This window comes from Durotheca rogersii, assembly GCF_024521655.1.
Source record: "Durotheca rogersii strain YMJ 92031201 chromosome Unknown GGS23scaffold_16, whole genome shotgun sequence".
Taxonomy (NCBI): domain Eukaryota; kingdom Fungi; phylum Ascomycota; class Sordariomycetes; order Xylariales; family Xylariaceae; genus Durotheca; species Durotheca rogersii.
Window position 1 is genome coordinate 134619 of NW_026251247.1, and position 23582 is coordinate 158200.

The 23582-nt window shown below is 58.2% G+C and overlaps 6 protein-coding genes across 6 annotated transcripts; 3 read left to right on the forward strand and 3 right to left on the reverse strand.

Annotated features, from left to right (window-relative positions):
• Positions 1 to 1845: 1845 nt before the first annotated feature.
• Positions 1846 to 5311, forward strand: GGS23DRAFT_605999 (KAR9-domain-containing protein; the record flags this gene model as incomplete). The annotated part of the gene is made up of 2 exons (XM_051519850.1): positions 1846 to 1877; positions 2371 to 5311. The coding sequence occupies 2 exons, from the start codon at positions 1846 to 1848 to the stop codon at positions 5309 to 5311; spliced, it is 2973 nt and encodes a 990-aa protein (XP_051370425.1).
• Positions 5312 to 6591: 1280 nt separating this feature from the next.
• On the reverse strand, positions 6592 to 12631 carry GGS23DRAFT_611322 (uncharacterized protein). Its single transcript, XM_051520398.1, has 2 exons — positions 8225 to 12631; positions 6592 to 8150 (listed from the first exon to the last, which is right to left on the reverse strand). Exons 1-2 carry the CDS (start codon positions 12476 to 12478, stop codon positions 6909 to 6911), a joined length of 5496 nt encoding a protein of 1831 aa, XP_051370426.1. The 5' UTR covers positions 12479 to 12631; the 3' UTR covers positions 6592 to 6908.
• Positions 12632 to 13675: 1044 nt separating this feature from the next.
• Positions 13676 to 14998, reverse strand: GGS23DRAFT_128288 (uncharacterized protein). The gene is made up of 2 exons (XM_051511139.1): positions 14594 to 14998; positions 13676 to 14457 (listed from the first exon to the last, which is right to left on the reverse strand). Exons 1-2 carry the CDS (start codon positions 14782 to 14784, stop codon positions 13794 to 13796), a joined length of 855 nt encoding a protein of 284 aa, XP_051370427.1. The 5' UTR covers positions 14785 to 14998; the 3' UTR covers positions 13676 to 13793.
• A 3633-nt stretch (positions 14999 to 18631) lies between these two features.
• Positions 18632 to 20747, forward strand: GGS23DRAFT_128278 (nitrate transporter). Its single transcript, XM_051511138.1, has 3 exons — positions 18632 to 19035; positions 19105 to 19184; positions 19252 to 20747. Exons 1-3 carry the CDS (start codon positions 18871 to 18873, stop codon positions 20579 to 20581), a joined length of 1575 nt encoding a protein of 524 aa, XP_051370428.1. The 5' UTR covers positions 18632 to 18870; the 3' UTR covers positions 20582 to 20747.
• GGS23DRAFT_128400 (uncharacterized protein) lies at positions 20683 to 21468 on the forward strand. Its single transcript, XM_051511141.1, has one exon. It carries the CDS (start codon positions 20913 to 20915, stop codon positions 21363 to 21365), a length of 453 nt encoding a protein of 150 aa, XP_051370429.1. The 5' UTR covers positions 20683 to 20912; the 3' UTR covers positions 21366 to 21468.
• Positions 21469 to 21789: 321 nt separating this feature from the next.
• GGS23DRAFT_128539 (Ser-Thr-rich glycosyl-phosphatidyl-inositol-anchored membrane family-domain-containing protein) lies at positions 21790 to 23108 on the reverse strand. Its single transcript, XM_051511142.1, has 2 exons — positions 22574 to 23108; positions 21790 to 22511 (listed from the first exon to the last, which is right to left on the reverse strand). The coding sequence occupies exons 1-2, from the start codon at positions 22797 to 22799 to the stop codon at positions 21970 to 21972; spliced, it is 768 nt and encodes a 255-aa protein (XP_051370430.1). The 5' UTR covers positions 22800 to 23108; the 3' UTR covers positions 21790 to 21969.
• Between the last annotated feature and the right edge of the window lie 474 nt (positions 23109 to 23582).

Consider the following 23582-nt stretch of genomic DNA (forward strand, 5'->3'; position numbering starts at 1 on the left):
ATTTTTCGCACTGCGTCTTTTCCTCCCGACGAAGTTCTCTTACCTCTCATCGACTAGAAACCTCTCGCCCGCGCGTAGTGCTGCGGCGTTGTGGAGTGTACGTCGACTAGGCTGCCGGAGACGCACGAATCGTTGCTTAGGTATCTACTCATCTAGCCCGACTGCAACGACCCGGAGCTACTGCGGAGGCTTGGAAGCGAGCCTGTTGGGCACCGACATCCTCCCGGACAGAAAATTAGGCCCTCTCCCTTCTCCCCCCTCAATTCATCGCAAACCAATCGTCTGCGGTTTTCTTCGATCGAAACCGACACCGTCGCGTCGCTCGCTCCCGATTCGCTCGCGCACTCGCCGTAGCTGAAGCACAAGCACCGCGGCGAGATCCGGTCGCTAATCCAACGAGGACACGGGCGGTATTTTACGACAACTCGGACGGAGGGACGAAGGGTATGAGCGGATGCCGACCTGATAGCGATCTCGATTAGGCGCACGCGAAATCGATCTTATTTGTCGACGAGTTGCGTGGAAGTCGGAGGACACAGACGCAACCAAAGTCGGATCGATCCACGGCTCCACGGTTCCAGGTCGAGGTCCGCCAGACCCTTCGAAGCTGGTCCAGCGGAAGGGCAGCCTTGCCGAGTTCTACCTGCATACGTATACATATCGATATGTCCACACACGCTGGTAACGTTGTAGCTCGCAAGTTGTAAGTGAACCCGGCCGTGGAGGTTGTTACTGCTGCTGGTAGGTATACTGCCGGTACTTCTCCTGCAACCGCCCACCAGAACCACTGGAACACTCGCTACGGCGACATCTAGCCCACCTGGGAAGTACCTACATACATATATCCATAGGAGGCACCTGACCCCGGCCTATAGCCAGCCAGAAGAGGGTCGCACCCACGGTCGACGACTCCATCTGCGGTCTGCACTAAAATTATCCCATTCCCTCCATCGATCGCACCGATACATCACCGCCATATATCATACGCAGTCACACAGCCTCATGTTGAGTATGAGTACATATACATAGTACATATACATGTACATACCTTAGGTACACATTGTATGTATGTCCTTCATTATACCCTACCTCTCTTATGCATACACACAGGGGGCTGTATACCTGCGTGCATACACCTAAGTACCTAACGCGAGACCGCCTACAGGCTGCTACAGGTACCTCGCCTCCCTCTACTCTAATGCAGATGCATATATGCTAGGTGGCCTGCCTGACATCCACACGACACGGCTTTCCCATACCGATGACACGCCAATTCCTTCTGATCATCGACGTGTAATCAAAGCCAATCAAGCGAGCAAGCACAATTGTCGCCGGTTCGAGCCAGTCCCGGAAGAGCAGAGGTCGAGAGCGCAGAAACACCGAAACAGGAGGCACGAAGGCAGAACGAAGAGAGGAAAAGAGAAAAAAAATATATATATTCAAGGAAGACGGTTCGTCATTCGTGGCTGTCGCCGTACGGCAAGGAGAGAAAGAGGGCATCGGGCTGGAAAAGAACGAGGGACGGTATTGAAAAAAAAAAAAAAAAAGAGCGTGAGGGTGGGAGCAGCTCCCCCTTCTCTGTCTGTGCCGTGCAGTAGTAGGGGGGGTAGAAGTGGGCGATCCCCTCTATTTCGACAACCCTTACAACCACATCCAACACAGACTCTCACTGACGAACCTCAAATCGGCCTACCCCTACCGAACCCAGCCAGCCAGCCAGCCCAGAAACGCGGCAGCTGGGATCGTCGCAGCAACGAAGAAGGAAGAGCAAACAGCGCTTTTGACCGGAGCACAGCAGCGAAAGACTGAAAGAAGAAGAAGAGAAGCGAAAGGGAAGGGAACCGAATGAAAAGCGAGCGAGAGACCGGAGACAAAAAGTGACATACAGTACCTACATAACATATGCCTACAGGACCAGCAGGCATTTCTCTGTTTTAACATTACATACACAATACACACGATAACATCCCATCCCCCATCCTGGTAAATGACAGGCCCATCTGGAGCCGGCCCAGCTGTACCAGCACCAGCACCACCTGCTGCAGCTGCAGCACCACCGCCAGCTCCATCGCCCACCTCGCTCCACGACCACCACGGCCACGACCACGACCACCACAGCGACCTGCTGCTCCCTCCCGCTGCCCGTCCCGCTTCTCCCTCCCGCCAATACGTTGCAGATCTCCAGCAACAACAAAATGCCGACCTGCCACTGGAGCTGCTGACCCTCTCCGACGTCCCTATCGACATTGTCCAGCTCGGGCCTTGCCTCCAAGACCAGGACGCCCCCAGTGGTAGCAGCAAGAATACCACCACCACCACCACCACCTTCACTACCATCACTGCCGTTACTGATACCAATAATAACCACAGCGACGTCAACAATAACAGCAACAGTGGCAGCGGCGGCGGCATCGGCATCGGCATCGATAATAACGTCAACATCAACCCTCCCCTTTCCACTGGTTCTCCCTCCCCTTCTCCCTCTCCCTCTTCAATCAAACCAAAAAACCCCCATCCGCGGAAACCCTCCCCCGGTCTGGCAGCCCGTCTCAAAGCTTTGGGACTTGCCTATTCAAAACAGCCTCCCCCTACCCCACAGACACCTGGCTTCGACCGCGTCGGCCGTTTACCCGAAGACCAGCTGCGGCTCCTCGACCAGAACCACCAAGCCAATTCCACCGAGCTAGTCGTCGAACGACGCGGTCGTCCCTGGAAGGGTGCCGGCGCCCCCCTCCAGCTGCTGCGATCCAAGTCGAGCCGCGATTCCTTCTTTCATCGGAACGAGGAAGAAAAACCAACAACACCAGTTCAGGCCGAACCCCCATCCAAGCCTGAGCTGTTGCCCGAGATCATCGCCGCCCCGCCATTGGATATGGACACCAACAAGTATCGATTGCCCGACCACGTGAACGGAAATGGCACCAAGGCACAGTTAGACACCCGCGCCGGCCACCTCGAGCGACGCGCTTACCCCCCCGAGCCCGAACCCGAGTCCAGGTCGCAGACTCCGCCGCCGCCGCCTCCGAAAGATACGCCGCCTGGGAGCGTAACCACCTCCGAATTCGCGCCCGACCTACCCTCCTACTTCAATCCCCTCGGCCTTCAACGCCCCGGGTCCGTATACACGATATCCCGGGCGTCGTTTGCCAATCAGCTTGCCCAACTCACTGCACTGCAGCTGCCCGATGCCGAGCTCCTATCGAACAAGGTCGCGGCCATCCCGACCGCCCAAGCGGCGGCGAAGGCGTTGATTGGGGCTGCCGAGCAAATACGCAGCTGGATATCGAAAGCATCTGAGGTTATTGGGGGTCTGGATAGCGACGATGACGTCGAGTGGGCGGCCGCCGGCGGTCGGGAAGGGTACGAAGAAGTCGAACATGCCATCACGAGATTCGAGAGCCTGATCAACGTCTACGTGGGTGCCATCGAAGCGCTTCAGAGCCGGCCGGATATCGGTAGCGTGTCGAGCGAGGACCTGCAGAGAGCAGTGACGCAGATGGAGGCCATCATGAGTGAATGGTCCAAGATTCGCACCACCCTCAACAGTGTCAAAGGTCAGGTCGAGACAGCCATGGAGTGGGAAGAGCTGTGGAACATGGTTCTCGGCGACATCCAGAACGAGATGGATGAGCTGAGCCGGCTCATCTTCGAGATGGAGGAGCGACGCCACAAATCCATAATGGCCGTCTCTAATGGTGATGGTGTCGATATCGGCGACCTGGAGACCATTGTCGAAGAGACGCCGCCGACCGTCGCGCGCAACAATCAATACGGCGTTCCTTCGTTTCCGCTCACACCGACCTCCCCCGGAACCCCGGGCCTTACCCAAGACGACTCGAGTTTGCTCGCACTGTTTGCGAGGATGCAGCCCCTGAGGGCATCGCTCGACTTCTTGCCTATGCGGCTATCCGTGTTCGAAGCCAGAGCTTCTGCATCCTTCCCGACGGCCTGCGAGGAGCTTGAGATGAGGCGGACGGGCTTGGAGGCTAGTTACAAGAAGCTCGAGAAGGACGCGGAATCTCTGAGAAAGGAGCTCGGAGAGGATAAGTGGGTCCTCGTCTTCCGCGGCGCAGGTCGACAGGCCCAGAAGATGATCGAGTCCGTAGACCGGAGTATGGCCAAGCTACGCGAGGCTATGGACCAGGGCTTGCAGCTCTCGAGCCCCGCGGCCATGAGCAAGAAGATCGAGAATTACGAGGCGAAGAAGGTACATTACGGGCCGGCGATCGAGCGCGTGCTGTCCATCATCGACAAAGGTGTCAAGGATAGGCTCACCGTCAACGGAGAGATCCTCCGGCTGCATACCGAGCTGCAATCCAAGTGGGAGGAGGTGCGAGAATTGATGAGGAAAACGGCTGCCGCCCTGGAAGACGTTCAGATTGAGAAGCAGAGCCAACAGCTCCGGGACTCCATCTCGAGCATGCTCTCGAACGACAGGTCTACCCTAGCTAGCGGCAATGAGACCCCGGGAAGCTCGCCGCCGTCGTCGGTCGTCATGTCCAGCCTAGGCCTGGATAAGAATACTCCGGTGCCACAGAACAAGCGGCGTTCCACCAGTGGCACCGGAAGCCATCTACCTCAGCCCGCAACGACTCGTCGGGGTAGCTCAGGCTTGGCGCCCCCTGCGCGGCGTCTCCTGCCTGCGGCTCGTCTATCCACAATTTCAGTTGCTTCTAGCGTAACGCCTCCTCGGAGTGGTAGTGTCACTCCGAGCGCCACTCGCCTACCTAGATCCACGTCCAATGGCATCGATACCCGCCCCCGTTGGAATGCTTCCACGAATACCAACGATTCGGATGTTGGTCACAACTTTAAGCCTCTCTCTCTCACAACACCTAGTCCATATGCCAAGACGACTCCCGCTGGAGGCTCAAGGCTGCCTCTCCGCAGTCCGCTAGCGAGGACCTCTTCCTCACCCATTCCCGAAGATACGCCTCCCAGGAAAAGCGCCTCCCGGCTTTCTTTCCGCGAGCGGATTCACGCCGCGGCTTCTCCGGGCCAAATTCAGTCCACGTCTAAGCCTCGGTTGATGTTCTCGTCGTCTACGTCCAGCTTCGACAACAGGAGAGCTTCGTTGCAGCCTCCCAGACCAGATGGTAGCCTTCCCGACTTCAGGCAACGGCCAGCAAGTTCGCTGTCAACCACTCACCGACGCATCAGCCTACTTCCCCAACCGAAGTCGGGGACGGGGGAAGACGAAACTGGCCGCCATAGTCCTCAGGCCATGGCGGCGGCTCGTTTAGCCATGCGCAGGGGTAACAGCGCAGCAGAGCCAAAAACAAGAGATGGAAAGCCTCGTTGGCATTTTTAAAGAGAAAAAGTCGGGCAATTCGAAATAGCCCTGTCGCTGCGAGCATCTTAGTATCTCGGTGTGAAAAGGGGGAGGGGGAGGAGGGAAAACGATCGCTCCCATCTTACCGTCCCCTCCCCCTCCCCCTCCCCCCTTTTTTGTTTTCCAAATCCCGCTAGACGGGATTCCTATCTCGTTCGATTTGATTCGATTCTACCCCAACGATACAACGGCGGATTGCCTTTATGAAAGTGCAGGCGTACAATTTTTTTCCCACTTACAATCTGTAATAGGTCTCAGCTTGAACCGGCACAGGTTGATTGGACGTAGCGGACACGTTGCCCTGCCGTTTGACCATTGTCTTTTCACATGTCCACATTAATCCAGCCGTAACTGATGTGGAACGACGGCACGCAGCATGCGGTGGCGACCAAGGCGTTCTTAGGGAGGGATTTCTACACGGTCCCACGGAAATTTCCCATAGTGATACCTCTTATGTCATTTATCGCGTCGCTATAAGTGTTTCCGGCATGCATTCAGTTCTTGCTAAGCGTTCTGCGATTCTAGAGAAAGGGAGGGACATAAGAGAGTATGTGGTACGCGAGGGAGCGAAGGGGGGAGAGATAGAGGACAGACTGTCTTAAGAGCATATCTACCCATAGGGGGATAACGGGAAGGGGGGCGGCCTTGGCCAAAGGGCCTGACTCGCCTGTGGTAGTGAAGATAGATAACTCCTCTCGATTCACTAAAAGGAGGAAAGAAGTTTGGCGAAGGGGGGGATGGAATGGACGCTATACTGCCCCATCCGAGCGAGGAGGCGCTGCATCGTCGTGGTGCCGTTTGGTAACAGTCATTGCTGTTGTAGGAGTAAAGATGAAAAGAAATCTACGCCGTCGTTGTCCACACAAGACTTCGCTCCGCTTCGATGTGTCTACCTATACGTGCATGCATTCATGTATAGCTGCGCTTGTACAGCTTCTAGGATAAACCTGACATGTAGGGAAAAAGACAAGACCTCCGTTGACGAATAGATTAGCGTTGTCCACCAAGCTAGATCCGTTGCGTTTACAGAGCAAGTCAACAGTTGTGCGTCTGCAACGCGGAGGACTCGTGCGAACATGTGTTCCACCATCTATAGATGAGGTAGTTAAAAGGGGCCCTCTCGGCCCCCTCTTGTCCTTGTCATTTTTTTTTTCTTTCTCTCTTTCTATCCTACTACAATCGCATCTCTCCCTCTCTCTCCCTCTCTCGTATCTAGCACACGACACATGCGATCCCCGCCGCAAACTCCCCCCCCCCCTCCCCCATCCATCTGCTTGTCGCGCTTCGCGGAACAGGCTGGTGGGTAGGTAGGCCGCGCCCTTTCATACGCATCGTAAACAAGCAAGCAAGTGGGAAAAAAAAAGCCCATATAACCGTGCCTAAGCAACCAACCGTCCGTTGTTCCCGCGAAGTGGAGGGGGTATATATACGTATAAACATGCAGCACACACACACACACACACACACACACACACACACACGCACACGCACGAAAAAAAACGACACGCGTTCCGCTCCGACCAGATGTAATAATTACTGCTCCTCCCCGGCCCCCTTGGCCGTGGGGAGCAAGCGTTCAGTGTTCCATGAGTCCGATGCCGGTGAAGCCGACGCCGTGCGGCCGCGCCCTGGCGGCTCTCCCGCCCGCTCCGTCGCCCGCGGAGGCGCCGCCGCCGCCGCGGCCCTGCTGCCCGAACGACGCGGACGCGGCGCCGGCCGCCCTCCGGTAGCCCGCGGCGCCCTTCTTCCGGACGCCGCCGTACGGCTTGCCCTTGGCTGAGCCTCCCCCTCCCCCTCCCCCTCCTCCTTCTCCTCCCGACGACGACGCGCCCTTGCGCGCCGAGAACGCCCGCTTGGCCCCGGACCACGTCGCCTTCGACGAGGCGCGCGGGGCCGACGAGTTCGAGCGCGCGCGGGACGTCGGCGGGCCCCGCCGCTCCGCGCGCTTCGCCGGCGCCGGGAAGTACGACGACCGCTCCGCCCCGCGCGCCGCCGCTGCCGCCTCCGCCTCTTCGTCCTCGTCCAGGTCCAGGTCCAGGTCCAGGTCTGGCATGCCCTCGTCGTCGTCGTCGGTCGACACGAGGTCCACCGTGTCGCGGGAGCCCGACGCTTCGCCGGCGCGCCGCGGACTCGCCGCGTCCGTCATCTCCTGGTAGTGCGCGCGGTACGACCGCACCAGCGGCAGGAGCGCGCTGCCGTACCGGTCCACCTTGTCGGTGTTGATGCCGGGGATCTGGCGCATCTGCTCGAGCGAGACGGTCCATCTTATGGCCATCTCGCGGAGCTGCTGCTCCGAGAAGATCGGCTGCCGCAGGTTCTTCGAGTTCCGCAGCTCCTCCTCTGCGTCTTTGGCCTCCTCGAGGAAGCTGCAGACGACGTCGTCGTGCAGGCCGCTCAGCTCGGCGTCTTTCATGCGCACGTCGCGCGATATCGGAGGCCCGATCGGTTTGGGCTCGGATCGAGACTTCGATCGTCGGGCGGGCATCGTCTCGAAGTCGTCGTCGGATTCCTCGTCGGCAACCACGAACCCGTCGTGAGCATAGCCGCTGGGGTGTCTAGCCTGGGCGTCGTCGCTGTCCTCGCCGTCCGAAGTCGCAACGGCCTTCCCTTTTCCCGTACGCTGTTTACGTAGGACCGGTGACGACACGTTCGTCGACGGGACGTTGCTTGACGCGGCGTTCCTGGATGATGTCGCAGTTGCTTTGGCGGTGCGTGCCTGTGTTTTCGACCCACTCGCCTGACTATCCTTGCCCTTAACTCGGGTAGACAGAAAAAGTCGGTGCTGCTTGCTCGAGAAGGCACGCGCCCCAGATCCGACCTGTAGAGGGCAGGGAGGTCAGCGAAACAAGAGATCAGAGGATAGGGGGTCCCGGACGGCTGGGAGCTTCTTACTCTGAAATACTGGATAGCCATTTTAGTCTTCCTGTTGAAGACGTTCTCCTCCTTCAATGCGTCTTCCGATACGAGTCGGTCGACGATGCGCTGCACTTCGTGTTTCGGTAGCTGTCTAGCTACCCCGTAGAACTGCTCTGCCCCTGGCTTGCCGTCGGGCAATTTTCTCTTGCCCATCAGGTAATCGGCGCATTGGTTGAGCGTGAGTTTTCCCTGAGATCGCACAAGCCCTATCGCGGCTACTGCGTACTCGGTAAAATCTCTTTGCTCAAACACATCATTGTTCCTACAGTTGTCGCAGGTCGCGCCGCAATCCTCCTTTTTGAAAGATTCTCCAAAGTAGCGAAGGATTTCGACCCGGCGGCAATCGCTCTGGTTGTCGCAAAAGGCTGCCACGGTGCTCAGCATGTTCCTCTGTCTTTCCCTCTGCTCCTCGCTGCCGTCCCCGTCTGAGATCATCTTCCTAAGGGACATGACGTCGCCGTAGTTGAAATAGAGGTAGCATTCGGACGGCTTTCCGTCTCGGCCGGCACGGCCAGTCTCCTGGTAGTATCCCTCGAGGCTCTTGGGAATAGACTGGTGGATGACGAAACGAACATCAGGCTTATCTATGCCCATCCCAAAGGCTATCGTCGCCACGACGACTTTGATGCGGCCCGCTTGCCATTCCTTCTGGATGCGCGTCTTCTCCTCGGGTTCGATACTCGCGTGGTAGTGATGGGCCGCGATGCCGTGATCCCGCAGCTTCTTGGCGATGTTCTCCGCCGATTTGCGAGCAAGCGTGTAGACTATGCCCGTCTTTCCCTTATACTTCGTGTTGATCAAGTTGGCGATGGACACAGTATTGTCCTTCTCCTTCCTCATGACGGCATAGTAGAGGTTGGGACGGTTGAAGCTCTGCGAAAACTCCTTGCACTCCTCGATTCCCAGATTATGTTTGACGTCGAGTATGACGTTTTGGGTCGCCGTGGCTGTCAACGCCATGAGAGGCACTCCGGGAAACCTCCGGCGGAAACTACCAAGCTCTTTATAGTCCGGACGAAAGTCGTGGCCCCACTGACTCACACAGTGGGCTTCGTCGATGACGAGGCGGGCAAGCTTCCGATTCTGGTAGAGTGCGTTCAGGCCGTTCAGGAAGGCCTTGCTCTTATTGATCATCTCGGGAGTAACGTAGAGCAGCTGTAGCCATTGCTCTGGGTAGCGTTCTTGGAGCTGCCTCATGATTTCGCTGCGTTCTGCCGCCTTCACCTCGCCGCTGAAGGACGCCGCCTGGATGTTCAGCGCGCGAAGATGTTCCACCTGGTCCTGCATCAAGCTAATGAGAGGGGATACGACAACGGTGACACCGTGGGTCTCGCCGCTGCTAACGACGGCCGGAAGCTGGTAGCAGAGCGATTTCCCGCCTCCCGTAGGCATTAATACGAATGCATCCTTGCCTGAGAGGGTAGCGTCGATCGCCTCCAACTGGTTGTGCCGGAACCCGGACATCCTAAACCTATCCTTCAATGCCCTCTTCACATCCTTAAACCACGGACGATTCTTCAGTTCGCGTGGGATATGAGTTGTCACCAGCGGATCCGCAACTTTCGTGGCAGCGGACTTTTGCGGTCGCGCACCCGCGTTGCCAGAGGTTTCCGAAAGCACAGGGCGGTGAGGTGGAGGCACCCTAGTCGCCGACAACGATTGTTGAAGGTCGAACTCCTTGGCGGCTTGGGCCATGTCGACATCATCACTATAATCGCTATGATAAACCTGTCCCCGGCTAGGTTTTGCCTTGGCCGGGCTCTTGCGGGCCACCGTACTCGTCGGCTGAGGGTAGGTCGTCGTCGTATCCGGCGCTCTATGACTGGTGGACGGGAATAGATCCTCTAGTAGTTCGTCATCGTCGTCGAAGGCGTAAAGGTCTTCATCGGCAATTACGGTGGTTACGGTCGACTTCTGGCGGGCCGGAGTCCTCGCAAGCTTGCTGCTAGCCGAGGCGAACGATGGTCGGTCGTCAACCATCTCCTCAATTTCGGGTAGCGGGGATACAGCCTGGCGGCGCGGCCGCCCCATTGAACTCTGCAATGGCATCGGAGGCGCCTCATCTCGACCGTGGCGGGGCTTTGACTCGTAGTCTGAGTGCTCGGGGAGTTGGGTTTGGAGGATAATCTGGGTGCTGCCTTGTGGGACCAGCGCTGGGTCTCGAGACAAACTCGTCGAGGGGGTGGGTTTGGTTGGTTGGGTTGCTTGCACAATAGGGTAGGAATAATGGTCAGCGGCCTTAAACAAGTTCCTATCGTCGACGCCGGCCTTCACGAGACTATTTCTTAAGGATAATTGGCGTTCCTTAAGCAAACCTTCTAGCTCCTCAAGCCGTGACTCGTCGTCCTGAGTATCCAAGTCTTGGTCGTAAGCATCCGATATTCGCGAAATCAGGGCGTCCTTCTTTACTTGGACCTCCTCGTACGAGCGATATTCGTTAGAAAGGGCATCCAAGGCTGCCTGCTGCTTCGTCAACCTCTCTTTCTCCCGCTTCAGGCGACCTCTAGGCTCGAGGTCCCCATTCTTCAAGGACTGTTTATAGGCATCCTTGTTTTGTTGCATCTTCCCTCGCAGTACCTCTCTTTTCCTCTCGATTACCGACGGCCGCGCCAAAAATAATTCAAGAATAGCGTTTTTCTCGTCGTCGTCGATTATGGGGTTCGTCTGAGTGAAGGCCTCCGAGTCTTGGGACAGCTCCGCCCCCGGGTCCGGGTCAGAGCCTCCGGCTGTTTCCGTCCGAAACGACGCACTCGGCTCGGGCTTCCTAGGCGAACGGAGCGGTGTGTTCCTGACACTCTTACTCTTCGGCTTGGGCTTCGATGGTGTCTCATAAGCAATAACGAAGTCCATGTCCGCAGCTCTTCGGGTAGAAAGCCTAGGGCGATCGCCTGAGTGGGCCGTACTGGCAGGTGCAGTTGGTGTCGGTAGTTCATCATCCGAGTCCCCGATGATTCGATCGTCGGATTTGGTAGCTCTGGGCCGCGCCACGCGGGTTTTAGGGGTCTCCGGTTCTTTCTCGGGGGCCGAATCGTATTCTGAGCGAGGCACGATCCTCTCTTCCTCAACAGTAGACATAACTTCGTGCAAGGGCTTATCTCTCCGCCGCGGCCGAATCGGCGACGATCTCACAACGCGGTCCGGGGGATGTGACGAGCTGGCAGAAGCCCCAGCCTCATGCGTAGGTTTGTGGTCAGCTGCTTTCTTCGTCGAGGCCACAGGTCTCGACGATGTGGGGTCCGATCCAGTCTTCAGCTTGGCCTTTGCCGGCGACTTTGTCGGAGATCGCCTCGTCCGAGACGGCAGAAAATCGTCATCCGACAGAAGTTCGTAGATGTCCGGGAAGTCATCAAGTACGGTAGGCATAGGAGGCGGCTGGCTGATCTGATCGCTCTTTCGCTTCTGGCCACGCTTGGGAGTTAACGGCTCCGGCCGCATAGCGTGCTCCTCCTCCCATACCATGACGTCGCTCCCAAAGGCCTCCGAGTTCTCTGAGACGGGGACAGGCTCTGGCCGCATCGCGTAGTCCTCCTGCCATACCATGACGTCGGTTCCAAACTCGGTCGTATCCTCAGTCGTAGAAGCCAACCCCGTGTGCGCAGCAGAGCCATTGCTAGTAAACGCGGCAGAATTGGGCGAAGTCAGCTCGTCGTCCCCCCCCGTCAGATCCAGCACGTCGAGGGTATTTTCACTCCGAATCGCCGATGCCGGGGTCGGAACCTGACGTTGCGCTGAGGCCCTCTTCTTCGCAGAATTCGCAACACCGGCGGCATTCGAATTCTTTAGTAACGCGTCATACTCCTTCGTAAGGGAGCCGGTGGCGGCGCCGGTAGATGTCGGAGTGGGCAATTGTTCCTCGCGCATGACTAGGCCGGGTCGTCTGGACCCGGATTTAGGCAAGGGGCGGCCCATCCTCTCCTCCGCGGGACCGGTTCCACCGGCTCTCTCGGGTGGCTCAGAGGGTCTCGCCGGGGATTTCGTCGGTCCATTTGTCCACTGCGGAGGGAGGGACGCGGGGCTCGGCAGAACCGGGTACAGAGACGAGGCGGGAATAGGATTGACACGCGTCTCCGGGCGTGCTCCGGCAAGAGTCGCCTGAGAGAGAGGCGTATCGGACGAAGGGTTGCGGTCGGGGTGGTCTCGAGCTGGCGGCGGGACAGGCGCGTCTGGCGCGGTCTGACCAACATTCGCGAGTAACCAGGTCAATTGGTCGCGAAGATTATTTCGAGTCATGAAGACGCCTTGGAGCCTCCGTTCCACATAAGTCCCATGGAAGTTTAGGGAGGGTTCAATTAGCCGTCAAGAGAGAAGAGCTGGTCAATAACAGAGCATTGTCATGGCTAACCCGGGTTGTTAGCATCGCGAGTCCTGTCTGGTTGTGTGATGGGGGAAAGAAAAGGTACGTACACTTGGACGTGATGGGTTTGATCGCGTATAGAGGTAGGGGGATGTACTTCTTAGCAGGCTGTTGGGCGAGAGAGGTACGAGGAGGCGAGTGGCGCTTAGCCCCAAAGAGTTGGCGGTGATCGTGAACCGCCCGCCAAAACGCTCGGACCACGTTACCGCGACTCGCGCGTCCAGGTGATTTGGATCATCCCAGTATTACCTAAGCAACCTCACAGGTCTACCTAATATCTCATAAGCGCAGCGCCTGGGTATACCCACCTGCCTCCTCCTACCTACGCCGCGATTCAAGTTCGCCGTCTGCATCCCATTCCCAGTGCCTAGCAAATGGGAACGTGGACGTACGGTGTCTTACTCTTCCTTCTACGTACGGATTCATCTCCCGAGTATCCGGGGGAGGAATGCGAACGTATCGTTCGCCGGTCAGGTGCATCGAGGTTTAGGTAGGTACTATTCTCGACGTCCAGCCCTCCGCGTCGAATCCTCAACCAACCATCGACCGACACACACCAACTACCAAGGTACATAAGACCTAAGCATTTTGTAGTCGAGTCGACATGTACTCTCTTCCGCCCCGAAACCACCTTGTCTATCGGGGAACCTGTCACTCTTCTATCTTAGGGCCATACAACCTAGGTACTGGTGAGCATTAGGTAGATCAGATTCCCAAGCTTCTAAAACGGGATTGTTCGAGCCTCCCCATATGCCTGCCGCGCTATTCGAGCAGTCGGTCAGGTTCTTTTTTTCGGTAGGCGGTCTTTATTTCTCACACCCATAGAAGGCGTATGAGTGATGCCAAGGCACGGGCAGGTAGAGGCGTCTAGATGTACGTCCGTCTCCCTCGCCATAGGAGAATGTTCTATTCCATGCATAGGGCGGTCGAGTTGCCTGCTCACTAGGAATCCCATCAAGGGCGAGGTATCTCCGCCTTTCCACAAGAACCAACAACCACGCAGGTAGACGTTATGAGCGGGACAATAGAGGCGAACGTGCGAGTAACAATTGAAAAAAAGAAAGAAAAAGCCAAGTCTATTCGCTCGTTCGCTTGCTCGCTCGCTCGCTCGCTTTCACTAGGTACGTTATCTATCTCGAACGCGGACACGTCGCACATTTAGCATATTACCACCATAGCCGCCCGCCGGACCTAACACGCCTCCTCCCCAACCGTCGTCTTCGGCTTCGGCTTGTCGGCACCGTTAAACAAGTACATGCCCGTGACAACCACCTTCCCAGCGGCCGAGACGAAGATGGCGACGGCAGACCCGGCGGCCCGGTAGATGCCGGCGCCGGCGAGGGACCCGAGCACGAGCGTGGCGAGGAAGACGACGCGGCGCGTGCGGGGGCGGTTGTGCAGGCGGAAGAGCGCCGGGTCGATCATGAGGTCCATCCAAGCGGCGGTGGCCATGGCCGTGCTGATCTCGGTCATCTGGAAGGAGCGCGACTGCACGACCTGGCTGCCGGCGGCGAAGGCGAGCAGGCCGATGACGGCAGCCGCCTCGACGCCGTCGAGCCGGATCCCGCGCGTGTGCTGCACCGCGGCGGCCGCGAACACGAGGCACGACTGCGCCAAGTTGCAACCGACGAGCCAGATCCGCCGGCGCGGCCCGACGATGTGGCCGACCTGGCCGGTCAGCCAGCTGCCGAGGAGGAAGAACCCGAGGGCGGCCCCGATACTCGTCGTGATGAACATCTCGCCGTTGAGGCGGGGTAGGATGATGGCCAGCATGAGGAACACGGTGTTGCCCGTCTGGTTCGACGCGAAACAGTGGTAGTCGGGGAAGGAGACGGCATCTTGGATGCCGGTGCAACTATTTTACAAGCGAGCGTTAGCCCACAGTCCCAAGCCGACGGCGTATACAATAAGGAAACGCCGAACCAGCTTATGTGTCTAAGATGTCCGCTTCATCGTCGATACTTCGGCCCAAAGTGCCCCAAATCACTTACAATGTCAGAATAAGCAGTTCGAGCTCAACAAACTCGGAGGCCCGGACAGGCTCGAGCATGTGACGCCATGCTCTTATCGAAATCGAACTAGACTTAGGCAAGAGACTCGAGTCGGAACTAGTCGCCCGGAAGCTGTTTGGCGTCTTCGACTCGGATCCTCGAGGAGAACAATCCACTACGGTGCTCGCCATGTCGCCTACTATTTACGTAGGTATAGTTGATGTAGACGATGTCAATAGACGGCTACCGACAGCACCGATAGATATTACCTCGATGTCGAGGTAAAGATAGATAATAAGACGCAACGGACCACGAAAATCGCGGGGGGGAGATATTTGCCGCAGCTAGAAGAGAATCGCCCTGAATTTGTCTCACTTGCCGCACGCCAACTCAGGACTTTCATATTCGAAGCCGTTCCGAGCTCGGTGCGGCACTCAGGCAGCAGAAAACCTGAACGGCTCCGACTCCCTCGTCGTCATCCTAGTCACAGCATGCACGAGTCTCGCCACAGGTCCATAGGCGCTCTCAACCGACAACCGCCACAGCAAAAGAGAAGGCAAAAAAGAATAATTGGAAAGCTCGGTTGCCTGTTTAATATTAATTGACTCTGATCTTGGCGATGACAGCGCTGCACCCGTGCCGGTGGATCAGGGCCAAAAACCCAGATCGCCGGGACACGGCACCTCCTAAGGAGCCGCCCCGAGATCCTGCCGGTCGAGCCCAGGGCAAGGCGGGAGTCTCTGTCCGTTACGACAGGCATCGGCAAAGGGGCGGCAGCACGCAAGGCAGCTCAACAGCTCGGCTCTAGATCAAACGAGTCAGCAGAGCACCTCGGACAGAAACCCCTGATGACGCACTCCCGTGTGTGTCGTACCTATTGAGACGGCGTATTGCAACTTCACGAAGCTGCGAAATGCCACGCGGCGGCGGGGAGGTGTTTATTTCGTGGGAAGTATTTAACGGACCCCCTGGGTGCGCCTTCGTTTCACCAATCAAGCGCACCCATTCCGGCTTCTATGAGTACTAGGCCGTGCGAATCCTAGCCAATCCCCATCGGAGAGGCTTCTTTGCGGCTCCTAGAAATCCGACTACCGGCTGCATTACCGAGTGGATAGGCCGCCCCCGAGATCCGCCAGTCAGCAGCATCCCCTCCGCTCCCGACGTCGGCGCACCAAGAGAAAAAAAGCGAAAGGGAGGAAAAAAAGGCAGATTGCGGATAGGCTAGGATCGGACCCGCTACTAGCGCCGAGCCTGCTGACTCCCTATGCTAGAAGCCGCCGGTCCCGCCATGGCAGCGGCTACGACGGGTTGGTCTACCTGTTAGGTGAATCTGCCGCCTGCGTAAGTACGTGATGGTGGCCGTAGCAAGGTGCTGAGAGCCCGGTCGGTGCGATGCGGAGGTAGGTCCCGGGAGTTCGGCAGATCTACCGTGCAACCCGTCCTACTTACCTACCTACATCAGAAGACGTCGCCGGTGCTACAGCAGAGAGGTAGCGGAGGGTGGCAGTGCGCACGTAAGCGGAGGAAAGTTAATCTGAGTACACCCGGCCGGTACGTTTCGAGGGAGATGTTGAAGCGGCGACGCCCGAGCCGCGGCGCGGGCGGGACGGGGAACGAGAGGGAGAAAGGAGGGCGGATGAGAGGGAGGGAGAAAAGGTAAGGCCATACCTAGGTAGGTAGGTAGGTAGGTAGGTACCTAGGTAGGTATTATTGGGGGGGGCGGACAGCAGGTGCCGGCCCGACACCCAGCGCCCGGAGAGGCGGCAAGGCTAGCAAGCACACACACAAAGAGGCCGGAAGCCAAGCGAGACAACGGCCTGGCTGCGTGTTGGTTGTCCATGCGTCTGGTGGAGGGCGGGCACCTACTAGGTATATGTTAGAAAAGAAGCACGGCCAATAACACGCAACTTGGCATCGAGGAGAGGGGATTGGGAGACGAGTAAGTAGGTAGGTACCTACCTAGGTAGGCGGACGGGTAAGCATACCTGATTCGGACGTTCCGCCTCGTCTCCTGGCCCATGGCAGACACCTCAACCAGACTGCATGCGACGGTGGATGGCCGGGTATGTATGTATGTGCGAAGGTGCGTGGGCGCCAACATGCATTCCTGGAGCCAATCTCGTAAAGATCGGAACGCGTGGGGGGGGGGGGGGGGCCGCCGTTATCAGCGAGGTTTATCGGGGGCAGCTTTCTGCGATGACAAACCCCAACTCGATCATTGAACAATGCCTTACGTGTGCCTTTCTTTTTTTCTTGTTTTTCTTTTCTTCTTTTCACTTCCTTCTTCCCCCCCCGTTTGTTTTTTCCTTACCTGGGTAGGTCGTTCTCTTTAGGCCAGGATCGCCTCTTCCCGGTAGGCGCCTAGGGTGGGTATTATGGCGAGTCATCCACGAGCCAGCCTTTTCTGGCGCAGAGATGAATCGGGGACGGGCGGGACAGCTGCTGGGAAGGCCTGCTGCTTAGGTAGGTAGCTCGGGATCTACCGGTGGACGACAGAGCCCGGGCTCGCTTCCGACGGCTGGGAGAGGCGAGGCGAGCGACGACGACAAACCGTCCCGGCTTGGCCCGCCCGCCCGGAACCGGCAGCGCAGCTATGGCGAGAGAGAGGCGAAGCTGTCGCCGTCATCGTAAGGTGCCTACTACCTAGTTAAACGCATATGAGTACACAGTCCACGCTATTTATGGCCTCGGAAACGTAAGCCGGGTACTGCACGGGCACCTCCTAATCCACCCCGACCTACCTGGCCTGCAGGGAGCGTGCCAATGTCGCCTCGTAATGCGCCGACTGGGCATGCCAGTATGCAATGGCACGACGGCACGACAACGTGAGAGAGAGCCAACTTCAACCTCTTCTACGTTTCCCTTCTTGCTCCTCGTCATGCCTGTTATTTTCTTCTTCTCGCCCCGCGGAGATCCATAACGCAGAGCTGGCTGGCTTGACTGCGAGCCAGGCCACTGACAGCCTCGAGGCTTATCTCTGCGCCCGGTGGGCCAAGGTGCGGTCGAGCGGGCGACCTAGGTAAGTGCCTCTGTTATCTTCGATCCCTCCTCCACAGCTCCCCACCCCCAGGCCGTCGAGATAAGCAGCGCGCCCGGCCACATGCTGGCGTGAGCGGCTAGGCGGTTTCGCCAGGTCCCGGTCTGCTGGTCGTGCCGGTTTGTTGGTGCGCCACGGGCTAGCTCTCCCCCATTTCCACAACAACCTTCCTCCCTGCCTACCTGCCTACCTGCCTGCCCGCCTGCCTTACTGCCCGTCGAGCCCAGAACGACGTGGATTCGGAGGCCTCGCTACGGAGTGGCCCTCGGCGGCTTCTTCCTAGGTCAATTAGGTTGGCTTGGAGACGTGACGGTGGCCTGAACGCCTGTGGCGATCTTGTGTCGAGTTCGCCGTCTAGTAGCATACGACGACTCCACTGGGACCATCCTGCTGGCTCGACCTCGTAGGCATTACTTACCTACACACGCGGGCCTTATAAGATCCTCGCTCGTCCCCGTAAGCCGTAGGGCTACAGTACCTGTACGTAAAGTCTCGACGCAGCTTGCGAAGTCCTAAGCTCCCTTCACCACCAAACACTTGCAAGAAGGACCCGTCGGTCATCAAAATCTCGCCCAGCGCCTGCTTAGGCGCAGAACAGCACGCCGCTGAACTTATAGAGCGCTTTGTCGTGAACAATCGAGTCTAGTCTTGAGCCGCAACCATCCCTTATCTAGGATCGCTAATAACCGCCAGGCCACGAGAGGGCCTTTTCCTAACCTTGCTGCGCGTCCGCCCCTAGGACCTCCAGCTAAAACCACCTAATCGGCCAGGTGTATCCATTGGACGACGAGCTCTAGCAGTGGAGCCGTCAGATTAGCACACAAGATCTGATCTATCACCACAATACTTACCTCCCTTACTGCTACCCCGGCGCAAGATATCCCTTTATCTACCCACGCGCGAGGACCGTCCGCGGAGAACAATCCTCCAGATCCAGTGTGGTAACGATACACGCCCGGGCCCACTATACACGACCTGCCCGGAGATGCACAACTCGGCGACAAGCTGTTTGCTGGCCTGAGTGCGCGTACACGCTCGCGTCTACTTAAAGAGAGAGAGAGAGAGTATAGAGGTTGGGCCGTTCTAGAAGGTGATCGGGTCGCAGATCGAAACTGTCCCCCGCGTGCGAAGATTCGTGCAAAAACTTGTCGCGACTTGAGGGTCTCTCGAACGAGATCGTAGAGCCCGCTTAATCCGACCGCTCCGAGGGCGAGGCCCAAGAGCTAAGAAAGACCCCGAGATGAAGCTGTCCCATCTGTGGGCGGCCCCCGAGGTCAACCCGATCAACCGCAAGGCCCGCTCCATCCCCCTCCTCAACCCCGTTAACGTCTACGGGCGCGTCTTCTTCTTCTCGTGGTTTGGCTTCATGGTTGCCTTTTGGGCCTGGTACGCCTTCCCGCCTCTCGTAAGCATCTCCCTCCCGCTGTTTGGTGTCGCAGGCAAACTAGTTGGTTGGTTAACGCGTGGACTGTAGTTGACACACACCATCAAAAACAATCTTAACCTTACCTCAGCCGAGGTTGCGAATTCCAACATCGTCTCGTTGTGTGCTACGTATGTGCTTTTCCACGACCATCCGCTCCCTTCAAATGGACGCGAGTCCCCGGCTCACCTGTTATAGCTTATTGGTACGGCTCGTCGCCGGGCCTGCCTGCGATCTGCTCGGCCCCCGCTATGTATTCGCCGGCACCCTCCTGATCGGCGCCATCCCCTTAGGTCTCGCCCCGCTTGTACATGATGCCCAGGGTCTGTACGTCAGTCGGTTCTTCATCGGCATCTTGGGGGGATCCTTCGTGCCTTGCCAGGTCTGGTCGACCGGGTTTTTCGATAAGAATGTCGTCGGTACCGCCAACGCCCTCACCGGAGGGTGGGGGAACGCGGGCGGCGGGATCACCTACTTCATCATGCCCGCTGTGCTGGACTCCTTCGTGGCCCGCGGCTACTCGGAAGGCGTCGCCTGGCGCATCACCTTCGTCGTCCCCCTCATCGTCACCTTAGCCACCGGCGCGGCCATGGTGCTCCTATGTCCCGACACGCCGACCGGCAAGTGGGCCGACCGGCATCTCCACGCCGAGCAGAACCTGGCGTCGCACGGCGTCGGCGTGGCCGCCAGCCCCTCCGACGAGATCGTCTGCGTGCCTGGGGGTGTCACCGACAAGGCGGGCTCGAGCGGGGGAACGAGCCTCAGCGGCGAGGCCGAGAAGGGGAGGAGCAAGCAGCCGCCGGCGCAGGCCGGCCACCCGGGTTGGGACAGCGAGGCGACGATCTCGAAGGAGGAGATGCTGGAGACGGCGCGGGGCGAGGTGGTGCAGAAGCCGACGTGGGGCATGGCGGTGCGGGTGTCGACCTCGCCGCAGACGGTGTTCCAGGTGCTGACGTACGTGTGCTCGTTCGGCGGCGAGCTGGCGATCAACTCGGTGCTGGGCGCGTACTACGCCAAGAACTTCCCGGGGCTGGGCCAGACGACGGCGTCGAACTGGGCGGCCATGTTCGGCTTCCTGAACCTGGCGACGCGGCCGCTCGGCGGCGTGGTGGGCGACCTGCTGTACCGCGCCGCGGGGCGCAGCCTGTGGGCGAAGAAGGCGTGGATCGTGGCGTGCGGGTGCGCGACGGGGGCGCTGCTCGTCGCGCTGGGGCGCGTGGATCCGCACGACAGCCTGGCGCGGCTCGTCGGGCTCGTGGCGGCCATGGCCATCTTCCTCGAGGCCGGCAACGGCGCCAACTTCGCGCTGATCCCGCACGTCCACCCCGAGGCCAACGGCATCGTGTCGGGCACGACGGGCGCCGGCGGCAACCTCGGCGGCGTCGTCTTCGCCGTCATCTTCCGCTTCGTCGGCGGCGGCACCGACTACGCCCGCGGCTTCTGGATCACCGGCGTCGTCACCATCGCGCTCAACCTCGTCCTGTGCTGGGTCCCGCCCGTGCCCAAGGGCCAGGTCGGCGGACGCTAGGGATTCTCCGCCGAGGGGGAGCAGGGAGGGGGGGGGAGTTGCCTATAGATTGTCCGAGAACGCTGTTTTCCGGTCTCCTTCCCCCTCTTCTTTTGAGAATACGCGACAATAGTTCGTAACGGTAGAGATACCGGACGGGGTTTGGGGGCGTGTCTTTGTTCGTCGATATACCTGACCATAACTACCCACCTACGTGGTGGCGACGGCGCTTTGGAAAATTGGGAAAAGCGCCGTTATGGCTACAGGGGGCGGGTATCGGTCGTTCGATAATTCTACCTACCTACCTACCTAGCGTAGGTCCATTGCAAGGAGCAGCTAGTTAGCCGTATGTATGCATCTACGCCTACCTATGCACGTATGTATGCTTGTACGGGCGAAGGCATGTTTTGCAAGTAATTCCCCGACTAATAAAAAGCGCTACGCAACAACGTTTTTGGTCAGGAGGTATATGTCTACGTCTACCCAAATCTCTATTACACAGGGCTCGAGTCGGGGGAGGGGGAAAAAGGTGCCTGTTATCCTATCTAAACAAGCTCGCGAGGCCCTAGTATTAGGTTATGTAGCTGTATATACATCAGTAACTGCTGCTATAAAGCCAGTCTGCCCGCGGACAAATTGGGCCTGTCCCCCTCCTCTTCCCTCTACCCCCGGTGTGAGCATCTACGTATGCGTAGGTAGTAAGTATGTAGGTGGAGAGGAACCTGAGTTCGAACTTGACTTGAACGCGTCGCCCCGTCTGCCACCCGAACCCACGCCTTGTGGAATAAAACGTCGTGGTCCCTAGGAACAGTTTTCCACGTTAGCTTTCCTAGGCTTACGGTCCACACATACACGCAATACCATCGGTAAACCTACATGTATGCTTACCCCCGCAAACCCTCTCTCCCCTCCCCCCCTTAAAACAAAAGATCAACCCCCGTCGTGCAGATTGATAGGCCACAACGGTTACAGCGCTTACAACTCGCTAAGATCCCTGTAATATATACGCGCGCTGGGTCTCACATGACTTTCCATCACTTCAGGGGCTAGTTTGTTCACCTCACACTCCAACATAAGGCGTCATCACGAATACTGAAAAGCAGAGAACGAGTCAAGCTCGGCGCGAATTGCGCCTTTTATCGGGATATCTAGTATTGGGGAGGAGACGCCGTTGGCGGAGCGTCCGGCTATCTATGTGCGTAAGGGTATACGTGACAAGCGAAGACTGATTAATCTGACGGCAACATCCACATATGCAGCGAAGAGACACCATCCAAATCGAGGGCGAGTCGGTTGGCACTCAAATTAGTTCCTGCATCATTATTCGATCGTTCCTAATCCTCTCTTCCATCACCTTCCCCGTTCTAACCATAAAATGGCCCAGTCAAGAGCAGACAATCGCCGCTACTTTACAGAGCCATGAAAGCGGCGATGAGGCCACCGAGAAGGGCTAGGGAGCTGGCCGCAGCGCTGCTAGCACCGGCAGTGGGGATAGGAGTGGCCGCAGTCGTAGTGGCGCTGGCCGCGGGCCCAGAGGGAGCACTAGTGCTGGTGAGGACCGTAGTGGGATAAGTCGGGGTCGCAATCGAGGACAGGTTGCCAGAGGGGGTCGTGGTGGGATAGCTCTTGGACGTGGTCACGCTAAGGGTAGGGTAAGACGGAACGGACGTCGAAGAGACCGCGGCGCTGCTGCTGCTGCTGATAACCTCGGAGCTAGAGACAATCGTGCTGCTAACCGGGGGGAGGGTAGGGTACTGAGGGGCGCCGGTAGTAGCGCTGGCAGACTGCTCACCAGCACCGCCGCTCGAGGAAGCAGAGATGGTGAAGGGGAAAGAGTATTGGAAGATAGCACCGTCCTGGAGATCGGTGATCTTGATGCCGTAGGTCTTCTCGCTGCCGAGCGAGGAGGGGACGTCCCACGTGAACGAGCCCGTAGTAATATCGACGCTGCCTGGAGATCTAATTAGCGCCTTGATACCCAAACCCACGCCTGGCCCACGCGATTCCACATACTTGCGATAACCGGGCCGGGCACAAGAGTCGTGGGAGTCTCGCCACCCAGGAGGCTGATCTGAGCCGCGCCGGTGTACTGGCCTGCCTGCCACACAATGCTGAACGGCTGGCCGGCGGCGACCGTCTGGCCCTCAGTCGGAGAGGTCACGACGGCATAGCCGGGCGTCTGGGCGAAGGCCGAGGCGGCGAAGGCCAAGGCAGTAGCGAAGATAGAGGTGGAACGCATTTTGACTGGAAGAATTCCTGAGCTTTCGAGACGAATTATAGCAATCCAAGGTAACTAGGTATGGTATTGTAGGACCGAAAGAACGACTAGAAGTCTGGGTGACTCGTAGAGCGAAGGCCGGGAATAAAAAGAGTGTAAGGTGCCGGTTGGGCTGACACGAAGTAGGCTGAGCGGCGAACGAAGAGAGAGTGCGGATGAGGGAGGTAAAAGAGGAAGAAGAAAAGAGAAGGGGAGCGGGACAAAATAGAACGACGATGTGACGGTTATGAGGTGGGAGTGAGAGAGGCACAGCACCGTAGCGCGGTCCCTCAGATTCGTCCAGGGCGGGCCAGGCGGAGGCAATGCGTTGCACCCCAGAGCGACCACGATGGCCCTGTTGGTACCAGGCTTTCTCTCTCGACAGCTACCAGGCCTCCGCCAGGTTTGTGGGTGAGCGACAGGATCGCTGGCGTCGTCGCTAATGACGTGCTAGTACCTCTGCGCGCGCTGGTCAGTAGAGAAGATACGGGATGGCTGTTAAGGGGAGGGTGTGAGGGGCCTCTCTCACACGCTCTCTTCTCTCTTTTTACCCCTGGCTGGTCACATATTTCGGACTCCACCGTAGGGCAGCCCACTCGGCGTCCAGGGTCTGCGGTCCGCCCAGTCAACTGGGAGGGTTGCGACATGGGTGTGTCCAAAAACGGAACTACTCAAATTACAAGAGCCCGCGAAGGAAGCTCGAGCAGGTTGAAGGGGAAGAAAAAGGGGGGAGGCCCTTTTGCCAGCCTGCCAGCCTGTTTGATG